General features: G+C 37.4%; 1 protein-coding gene across 1 annotated transcript; it reads right to left on the bottom strand.

Moving 5' to 3' along the window:
- Positions 1 to 478: 478 nt before the first annotated feature.
- Positions 479 to 10,464, bottom strand: LOC101741340 (gamma-taxilin). Its single transcript, XM_038012084.2, has 8 exons — positions 10,239 to 10,464; positions 9,146 to 9,478; positions 8,286 to 8,483; positions 7,223 to 7,400; positions 6,480 to 6,586; positions 5,998 to 6,162; positions 3,801 to 3,932; positions 479 to 1,724 (listed from the first exon to the last, which is right to left on the bottom strand). Exons 1-8 carry the CDS (start codon positions 10,311 to 10,313, stop codon positions 1,194 to 1,196), a joined length of 1,719 nt encoding a protein of 572 aa, XP_037868012.1. The 5' UTR covers positions 10,314 to 10,464; the 3' UTR covers positions 479 to 1,193.
- Between the last annotated feature and the right edge of the window lie 682 nt (positions 10,465 to 11,146).

Genomic DNA, 11,146 nt, shown 5'->3' with positions numbered 1-11,146 from the left:
AGTTCTAAGGTCTCAGTATAGTCACAACGGCTGCCCCACCCTTCAAACCGAAACGCATTACTGCTTCACGGCAGAAATAGGCGGAGCGGTGGTACCTACCCGTGCGGACTCACAAGAGGTCCTACCACCAGTATTCGAGAATGAATCGTCGTTTACCGGCGGTCGTTCTGCTCGTCCGTGGTCACATTAACGGAAGTCACCGGAATGTTAATTGTCGGACACTAAACTGAACACGAGATGACGACGATAAAGCATTTCACCAATTTCCTTGGTTTATAGGTGTCTAGCGATAGGCAGCAGCTTGGCTTTGCTCCTGGCATTGCTGAAGTCCATGGACAACGGTAACCACTCACCATCAGGTGGGCTGTATGCTCGTCTACCTACAAGGGAAAAAAAAATATCTCAACACAAAGGATTTTTTGATTCAACACAAGCCTAAATAAATTATTTCTTTGCCTAAGTAAATTAGAGAAACACATTTTTTCTAAACATTCATCTTTATTACTGGCTCGAACATTAGAATTGTCAAAAAAAAAAAACAAGGAAAATTACAAAAATTGTGAATCAAAATACTGTCTGTAACTCTTTAATGTACCTATATCTAATAATGTAGTTGTAATTCTCAATATTCATGAACTACAGTAAATAATTATTTCATAAACAAAATATAAAGGGTAAGCTTCATGAAGACACAGCTTGACGTCCATATAGGCACAACATTTACCAGCTCGAATGAGAGAGTTGTTTGTTGTTGGTCGCCAAAAAAGTAATACTGTAATATTGCAATTACTTTTTGTAAGAACAATGCAACACTATGTGCCGGCTACAGGGTGTTTCAGAATTAGCAGGTACAAGTGCCGTATAAACATGGCAACATTACATTTTGACGTTTACGTTCATCTGTCATCCACTGACACTTGACAGTTGACACATTCACCCTGTACTTAGTTACTTGTCTGCGTCACAATTTACCGCCACTGTTAAAACAAAGAAGTAAAATTTCAAAAAATCTTTTTCCGTATAAACACACCAGAGACTGTCTCCGCTGAAGAAAGACTCTGTGCAGGTTTCGCGGGAGGGTCGCACAAACGCTAAACGAATAGCGGCACACGTTTTGTACTTTGAAAATGATAATCACAAAATCTTATATATTTATAAAAGTACAAAAAACTATACAGTTGATAGGTTTGAGATTAGATAGTGGTGACTTCCTCGCCGCTCCGCTGGTCTCCGACGGGGCTCGCGGGCTGCGCGTCCGGGAGCCCGTTGGTGGCGGCGCTCGGGGCTGCGGGTGCTTCGCCCGGGGGGCTGGCTGCTATTTTCAGGTCGCTCAGTGATAGCTCCGGTAGCGGACTGTTGGCTTCGTGCAGTGGACTGACGTTTAGACTGTCGTCCGATTTGGCAGCTTCTAGATCGCAAGAGTTGTTATTGACAGGACTGTCAGCTCGTCCGGGACAGTGGGGAGCGGTGGCCGGTTCCCCCCCTACGTCTGCAAGTTTCCCGTCGGTCTCATCATCATGTTGCAGTTCGGTCTCCGCGCTGTCTTCAGGCTTGACGGCGTCCTTCTTCTGTGAGCCCTGCGATTTCTTCTCTTTATTCTTCTTTGATTTGGATTTTTTTGATTTTTCTGCCTTCGGGGGTTCCTCTTGTGCCGGGGGCGGAGTCTCTCTCAATATTTTAAGTTGATCTTGTATCTGAGAGAGCCTGTGTTTTAACGCTTCAACCTATGGATTCAATTGAAAAATTATATTTTATTTTGTACAGTAGAATAGGGACTAGAGTTAGAATGGAGACAAATCTGAGATGTCACAATACTTTTGTTGAGTTGTTAGATTTTACTTTGTTGAAATGAAAATGACTTTTATTTAGTGTTCAAGAATATTAAATAGTTTAATTTAGTCATCGAAGTTTCGTAACTCATTAAAGATATTAAAAAGTTGATTACCTAAAGTTAGGTACCTAACAACTAAATAATGCCAGCCCTATCGAAAACCTATATTGTCCCCTTTAGCGACCCGATTCACCCGGTTTTACTGGTGGTAGGACCTCTTGTGAGTCCGCACGGGTAGGTACCACCGCCCCGCCTATTTCTGCCGTGAAGCAGTAATGCGTTTCGGTTTGAAGGGTGGGGTAGCCGTTGTGACTATACTGAGACCTTAGAACTATATCTCAAGGTGTGTGGCGCATTTACGTTGTAGATGTCTATGGTCTCCAGTAACCACTTAACACCAGGTGGGCTGTGAGCTCGTCCACACATCAAAGCAATAAAAAAAAAATTAAAAATAATAATAATAATAATAGGGAACTCACTTGGAGTTTTGTGCAAATTTTTATGCTTATTCTTTAATAAACTATATAGTACACATTATATATGAAAATTTAAACTACTGGAACCATTATGATCTCCGTTTTATTACTATATCTACAAAAAAAAAAGCGTCCCGATTCCTCCCATTTTACGGTAGCTGATTAAAATTAAAAACTTGTAGTTGATCGAGGCAGCCCTACACAAGCAACACTGGTAATGTGACTGTTAACAAGACGATTCGTTATCGTCTCTCAACATTCTCACCGACTTGACTATTTCCGTGTATCTACCAGCGGCTGAGCTTAGGGACTGTGCGTGCGAGTGCGCGGCTAGACTATAGTAGAATTATTTTGTCGCTGCAGTTTAGGTCATAAAACATAGCCCGGTTAGGGCGGTGAGCATGTTGCGCGGGCGCAACGTCATTATCAACGCCATTATCGATTAAAAAAATGAGTCATCGAAGGCAGTAACACGGCGGCGGGGCAGTATACGAAGGGTGGTGAGACATTGTTATGTTAAGAGTCATTTGTTGTACTTACCTGCAAATTATAGTACATAATATGATGAAGAGAAGTATTTTTATGCATTCGCTCTCTGAATTTCTTTAGTAACACAATGGCTACTCCTTTGTTTTGTACGGTAGAATTTATTCAAAATAATATTTGCACGTGTTGTTATCAACAATGTGTTCAAAAATTTCACTGAAATGAAAATAGATCCCGAAAAGTTACAAAGTGTTAATTTCTGCCGTTCTCGTTAACTTGCTGCGGCCATATGTGGTGTTAGTGTTCGGTTAGTGATTTTTACTTTCATTTTTATCACTAACCCACAAAATGACAAAACTAAATACACTATCGATAACGCTTTTGAAGTCGTCGTGGCCTAAAGGATAAGACGTCCGGTGCATTCGTGTGTAGCGATGCACCGGTGTTCGAATCCCGCAGGCGGGTACCAATTTTTCTAATGAAATACGTACTCAACAAATGTTCACGATTGACTTCCACGGTGAAGGAATAACATCGTGTAATAAAAATTAAACCCGCAAAATTATAATTTGCGTAATTACTGGTGGTAGGACCTCTTGGGAGTCCGCACGGGTAGGTACCACCACCCCGCCTATTTCTGCCGTGAAGCAGTAATGCGTTTCGGTTCGAAGGGTGGGGTAGCCGTTGTAACTATACTGAGACCTTAGAATTTATATCTCAAGGTGGGTGGCGCATTTACGTTGTAGATGTCTATGGGCTCCAGTAACCACTTAACACCAGGTGGGCTGTGAGCTCGTCCACCCGTCTAAGCAATAAAAAAAAAAAAAAAAAAAACGCTTATCGAAAACAATAATGCGCATCACTGTACCCGTTCATAAGGCTCGTGAGTGGAAGAGAGAGCGAAATACTCGCTTCACTGCTCCGATTATTTGTGACCCAAACTGCATGGACAAAATAGTTCTACTATAGTGTGAGGGACACGTTCAGAAGGACGTGGCTGCTATTACCTTCTCCCCGGACGGCTCCGCGGGGGCGGGGAGTGCGGCGAGGGGCTCGGCGGGTGCGGGGGGCGCGGCGGGGAGGGGCGGGCGCTCGATGCCGTGCTCCTTCAGCGAGCTCAGCAGCACCGCGCGCTCCGCCTGCCGACAACAGACGTGTCGATTACATCTGTGTGCTTAGAGCGAGTTTTTTAACGTTCTCGATAGCGTAAAAGTTAATCCAATTTTGTATGCAGTTGGAACAGCGCCCCTAGCGGCAAACGTACGCAAACGATCCCATTCCATACAAATATCAGCTAACTTTTACGCTATCGAGAACGTTAAAAAACTCGCACTAAGCACACTGGAGTACGTATTCCATGATGGTTAGCAGCGATTTATAGCTGTCGTTAGAAATTACTTAAGCTAATATTTTTAATACCTTACAAATGTTTTAGTTATATTGTGTAATTTGTAAGAAGACTAAAATAAATAAATCTGGGGTCCCGTTGGCTCTAACACTAGATATGAAACACAACATTAATGTAGTACGGTAGCTGTAGTAATAGTCGTCGTGGCCTAAAGGATAAGACCTCCGGTGCATTCGCATGTAGCGATGCACTGATGTTCGAATCTCGCCGGCGGATACCAATTTTTCTAATGAAATACATATTTAACAAACGTTCACGATTTACTTCCACGGAATAGCATCGTGTAATAAAAAATCAAACCTGCAAAATTATAATTTGCGTAATTACTGATTATAAGACCTCTTGTGAGTCCGCACGGGTAGGTATAATAGCCGGCAAACTTCTTGAGCATTTGTTGACGTAGTGGGGGTACGTTTGCGCATGGTACACTCACGTGCAAAAACATTATATACTCTACGTCATAATGCAATTAAATTATTAAAATCAACATATGTATTTATTTATATATTATTAGAACATCAACAAAAAATATAGGTTAATAATTGTAATAATTTAATCTTGGGGTAAAATAGATATTCCTTCTATTAAGTCAAAACTAGAGCTGTTGCCAGGTCTTGGCTCAGTTGAAGCGAAGCTAGTATTTGTAATTTTTTTTCGTTATCATAATCTTGACCATCATCATCATCACTGTTTTCACCACCCGAGTCGCCATCATCGTGATGAGTCGACATAGGGCTCATCGGTGTAGTTTACAACTCGGTCGGTTCGGTGTACTTTTTTGTCTATAATTAATTATTTTTTGAAGATATTCGATTCGTAGTAATCGAATGTTACTTTTTTCAATTACTAGCTTCTGATTATTTTCTGTTTTTTTTCCATCTGAAGCCTAGATCTTTCATAATTCGTCGTAAACTTCATTCCGAGCCATTAAAATGTATATCTTCTTGAAATTTTTCGAAGCCTTTCTACGGTACGGAGTTTCGCTGCTTGTTATGTAGTTATTATGATTACATCTTTTTATTACAGATTGAACGAAACTATTCATTCCGGTAACTTTCTTCTTCCCTGATCTTTTCTTACCCGGAGTCCGAAACACGGCGAGCAAGCCAGAGCCTTTAGCTTCGTTAATAATGCACCTAACAGTACTCACTGATGTTTTTGTTGCTTCCGAAGTCTGTTTTACTTTTGCCATATCATTCTTCCCCTGTTTTATAATGAAGCAATATACGTCGGACACAATTTTTCTACCCTTTCTTTTGAATACTACACCAGTTTGTCGCGGCATAGTGTATTTTTTATAAAAAATCAACAAACACTCAACAAATAGCAATGGCAACAAAGTCCACAAGCAATTATAACGAATAACTTAACGATTAATAACGATAGACTTTCCACTGTACGCAAGCGTACTTTTGGGAGCAAGCGGAATGAAGGCGCGGAGCGGGACGCAAGGTTCGACTGATCTACCAATAACGCGCTCGATACGATTTCCCCTGCCGTCGCGCCTCACCCTCACCACCAAAGTGATCTAAAATTCGGTTCTGCGCAGTCAAGGTCATTTGCTCAAGAAGTTTGCCGGTTACTATACCACCACCCTGCCTATTTCTACCGTGAAACAGTAATGCGTTTCGGTTTGAAGAGTGGGACCGTCGTTGTAACTATACTGAGACCTTAAAACTTATATCTCAAGGTGAATGGCGCATTTACGTTGTAGATGTCTATGTGCTCTAGTAACTTAGTTCCAGGTAGGCTGTGAGCTCGCCCACCCATCTAAGCAATAAAAAAAATTTAAAAACCTGCAGCGTCCGACAGAGGCCCTGCATGTGGTGTAGTTGCCTGGCGGACCGCTCCTCGCCGGCCTGCTTCTCCGCGCACATGTCTATGAGGGCCGTCTTCGATGTCTCCCACCGCTGCTTCCACGTGAGAGACTCTTTTTCCAACTTCTTGATTTTCTTTGACATCTGTTCGAAGAGACAGACAAGCATGGTGAGCACGGATCGTTACAATCAGTAAGGATATCCTTTGAATTGTTTAAGACAATGTATCGTTACAGCTGGGAGTAGATAAATTAATTTCTAACCCGTACTGTTGTGGTGAGCTGGAATGATGGAAATGGATGGATTGCGTGAAAGACGATATGTGTAAGAGGGGAGTGAGTGAAGAAATGGTATATGATAGGGGAGTATGGCAGGAGAAAACATGTTGCGCCGACCCCAGGTGACTGGGAGAAGGGCAGGAGAATGATGATGATGATGACTGTTGTGGTGAGCTAGCGTACCTTTTCCATCTGCTCCTTGAACCCCCCAAAGACCTGGTTACTCTTGACCAGCGCGTTCTGGAACTCATCATACTTGTCGGTGTAGACGGCCAGCTGGGACCGCAGACCTGCAACACGCGGCTCAGCAATCAACTGTTCGATCTCCCTACAGACTCTAGGGTTCAATATTCTCTGCTGATTTTACAATTCATAAACATTATTATCACTAAATAGATTCTTTATCGTCAAATATAATTTAAAAAATTAAGTATTCGAAAGATGAGGTTTCTTTTATTTTATTGCTTATTTAGGTGGACGAGCTCACAGCCCACCTGGTGTTAAGTGGTAACTGGAGCCCATAGACATCTACAACATAAATGCGCCACCCACCTTGAGATATAAGTTCTAAGGTTTCAGTATAGTTACAATGGGTGCCCCACCCTTCAAACCGAAACGCATCACTGCTTCATGGCAGAAATAGGCAGGGTGGTGGTACCTACCCGTGCGGACTCACAAGAGGTCCTACCACCAGTATTGTGGTGTAATAACATGGAAATATTAACTATGAGAATAAACCATTCAAGTAGTTTGAATTATATGGGGTGCAGTGGTGGTCCTATTGATACAGAACAGTTCAGACAGGCAGCTGCTCGAGGTGGTTTAATTGTGAATTTGCAAAAATTTGGGTCAATGCCTTCTATAGTTTCCAGGTGCAATAGTATGTGTGTATGTGTGCCAGCTGCGGTGTTTGTATGAACACTCACTAGTTTCAGTGCCCTGAAGTTCTGCTATCTTAGCTCTGTACTGGGCTAGGTTCACCTTCATCTGTTCCATCTCAGCCATCAGCCTCTCTCTGTCCGCTTGATGTTCGAGGCTTGCCTTCTGAAGCTTGGCATCCGCTAATTGAGATTCTAATGCCATTTGTTTTGCCATTTTGTCAACCTGAAAAATATTTGAAAAGTTGGTAGATTTCATGGCATAATTCTTTTAAATAAGTAGAACAATAGTAATGAACTCAATTTGTAACTTAAAATTAAACAATAACATAACTATTTTGAGACATATGAATATCTTCAGTTTCAATCTAATGCGACTGTCTATCATTAGAAAGTATGGTAGTAGTAATGTTGCAATACTGAGTTATAATAAAATAATGTAACACAATCTAACAACACAGAACTCTGAAGAAAATATTAATTTGTGTTTCGACTCAAACTTCATTACTTTATCAATTCTCTGTTTCATCTGTTTTGGTGTGAAAATGTTCAGAATATGATTATTGTTTATAATATTGTTTAAAAACACAAATTAATCTATAAATAATTAAATATTAATAAAGCATAAATATTAATAATAATTTATATTATAATAGACAGTAATAAATTAATTAGGTATTGTATTTGTTATAAAAATGATGTTAGCGCCATCTATTTATTAGGCTGGATAATAACAATGTTAGTTTAGATTAGTTAAAAGTAATTCATGTAAAATAAATTAATGTCAGTCATATAAAAATCACTAAAATATGTATTGTGAATATTAAGCTATATTTTGTGAACTGTTTCATAGTAATTACATTTGTTTGTATAAAAGAAGTTATAGTTGCTATAACCATCACAAAATGGTTAATTGTGTAAAAACTAAGATGTAGCTTTTTGTTATAAACAAGTAATGTTAATGTTTTATATATGTAATTGTATTGTATTTTCATTGTAATAGATCTTATGTGTGAAAGCCCTGGCGTAACGTAGTCAATATCAAGTTTAATCCAAGCAACCAAAGCTCTGGATGGAAAGCTAGTATGGAATAGATTGATGCACACTTTACCTGTTGTTCCCTCAACTGGTACTGAGTCACAACACTCTTGAATTTCTCGGTCATATTGATATTGTCATCACGAAGTTTCGCATTTTTCTCGTTGTTTTGTTGGAGCAGAGTTGTAAATTCCGTCAAAGTGTTCTGAAATTTACTCTGAGTCTCTTTACAGCGTTCTTCTTCCTCTCTAATTTTAAGAAGAGACTCTTCCTGAAAAAATACAATTATATAATTTTTTGTATATTTATCTATGTGTAACTATGTATATCTGAGGATGTATCACATGTAAGACTTGTTGTTATTGGTATGAATCAACTGAGAAGTCCAATTCAGTATTAAACATACACTAGGAATTTATAAGGAATTTTTCTAGGACATAAATTTTAATCTTCATGAGAACTATTACATACATGTGTGATTACATTATTTTGTTGCCTCCTTTTTTGGGACATTTAAAAGTATGAAGGGATGAATATTTCATGAAATATTAGGTTCGAGACCATTGTCACATCCTAGTAAAGTCGATGGCAGGTACTGTTGATCTACTGTTATCCTATTTTAATTTATTAAAATTTTCATAGTTTGACGAGTTCAATTTGCAGCGACGTAAAGTTGTAATTTTAATTGATTGCAGTAATAACTGAATTTAAAATGTTGGCAGGATTTATCATCTATTATATCATATTTACATTAACTTTTTAACCATTAAAATTATAACACATTTTTGCCTCATAGCAGTCACTTTACATAGATTTTATAATTCTGGTAATAACCACCATTAATACTAAGAATATAGACATACAAATGAATTTGTAGGCCCATATAAAGGATACATAAAATGACCAGTACAAATATAAGTTTTGAAATCAAACCTTTATCGCCTTATTCTGTTTCTGCAATTCTCTACAAAGGTTCTCCAGTTTAGATTTCAATAATATTGTCTTGTTGAATTCCAACTGCAACTGTTCCTTCTCTTTCAGCAATAAGGCATAGCGTTTGTCTGATTGTTTAATGTAAAACTGCATTTTTTTATTATCTTCGGAAGCCTGTACATATTTTTTGCTGACTACTAATAATTTTTCTTCCATTGTGGGAATTGAGTTTAAAGATTTAATGAATTGTTCAACAGTTTTTTCATCTTTTTTGTTACGGTCATCACGTTTTGGTCGTCTTGAGGTTTCCGGCACAGCTGCTGTCGGCTTTTCCTTTAGATTGTCATTAACAAGAAGACAATGTCAATTAATACAATAATTACTTAATTAATTAAATTGTAATTTGTTTGATTTAAATCTTAATGAAAAATATGAAATTACCAATAAAAAAATTTTGAATCTACTGTTCTTTTGCTGCTATGTGTCTTAGCATGTTCAGAATACAATATTGTAGGTCTGTAGCAAAATTTCATCTCAATTAGATCCAAAAATCATCAATCAATCTAATAAATTATTTCATAAATTTGTATATTGTATGGGCTAACGAAAGTCAAAATAATCGGAGGATCCAACATTTATCTAAATAATCCATAAGTTTTCCTGAAGGAATGGTGAGGACAATTGGGCGTTTAAAGTATACAACGTAAATTACAACATTTACGACATAATTATTGCATACTGATGACGAAATCTAGGTTTAAATCTAACGGGTCTATATATTGATATCTTATACCATAAAAGAAGAAAGCACGTGAAACGTTTACAGAACAAAAATATCATAAAAACATCTAACCCTGGCATTATGCCAGTTTTGTTTAGGTTAAAGATTTTACTCGATTTTAACAAGATTTTAACAGAAAACCAAGCAAAACTAAAGTATATTGTATTCAACAAGTGATGAGTATGAACAATAAAGCTTGAAATAATAAAATATCTATATATTTCTATATTAAAATGAAACAAGTTAGCCGACACATGATATGCTATCATCTATTTATAAACTTCCAGGAATTACGACTCTGATTTTACTTACAGCGATATTATTCTCAGGTAGAACATTTTCGGCACTGTCTTTTGGTGTATCTTCAGCGGTTGCTTCCATTTTCATTAATTATTTTTGATTCGTTTTGAACTAATCCATCTACCAAGAATGTTTAGTAGAGAAATAGTGTTGTGGTACAATGAAAGGTGCGTATTTACGCGATCAGGTATTTGCTTCAAAATACTTGCAACACTAAAACCATTGCAATAATGAACTCGCCCACTAAGTTTCAGTTTTGGGTTACTATTTCAAAGTATCTATTTGATTCTTCAGCATTATTTTTACTCATAAAGATGCTTGCATTTAATTTTTTATAATCAATCTCTTAGGGCAACAAATTAACTAATTTCCTATTCATTGACTAAGATCACAATACAGAATGTTTAGAAGTAGAATTGTACTTATTTTTAAAACTGTGTGTAATTCAAGGTACATATTTACGTAGTTATTAATTATTAGTAAAACATTTCTTTTTTTTAATAAAAAAAGTAAAAATAATAAAAATACATAAATCAAACGCGTCTGTACAAAAGTTCGCACGTAAGAAATTATACTTCTCAGACGCCATGGCGCCATTGAGTGGTTTAATAACGCGCAAATGTAGTGAAATTATAACTGTGTATTTGGTTGCACTACACGGTATTTTTGAAGTTGGATGAAGTTGTTGAAAAATATATAAAAATATTTTTTTTACTGTTCAGTTGGTAAATAATTCAATATTACCAAAGAAGTAGTACATCTTACGTACGAATATATGTACACCATACACAGTTTTATTTATTAATTAATAACGATTTTCCTCATAGAATTATTAACATTAACGTAAAAAAAATTTTTGTTTTATATGTTAAGTTTATTTTATATTTAGTAAAATTATATTTTGATAAATGAGCTTTACA

This window comes from Bombyx mori, chromosome 7, assembly GCF_030269925.1.
Source record: "Bombyx mori chromosome 7, ASM3026992v2".
Taxonomy (NCBI): Eukaryota; Metazoa; Arthropoda; class Insecta; order Lepidoptera; family Bombycidae; genus Bombyx; species Bombyx mori.
The sequence above is the reverse complement of the archived record's forward strand: the minus strand, read 5'-3'. Positions and strand labels throughout refer to the sequence as shown.

Excerpts from the sequence above, each read along its gene's own strand:
- LOC101741340 (XM_038012084.2), bottom strand. The coding sequence starts at position 10,313 with ATGAAAATGGAAGCAACCGCTGAAGATACACCAAAAGACAGTGCCGAA. Across the intron at positions 7,401-8,285 it reads ACCAGTTGAGGGAACAACAG|GTTGACAAAATGGCAAAACA; the intron begins GTAAAGTGTGCA and ends AATATTTTTCAG. Across the intron at positions 3,933-5,997 it reads GCCTCTGTCGGACGCTGCAG|GCGGAGCGCGCGGTGCTGCT; the intron begins GTTTTTAAATTT and ends TGTTGTCGGCAG.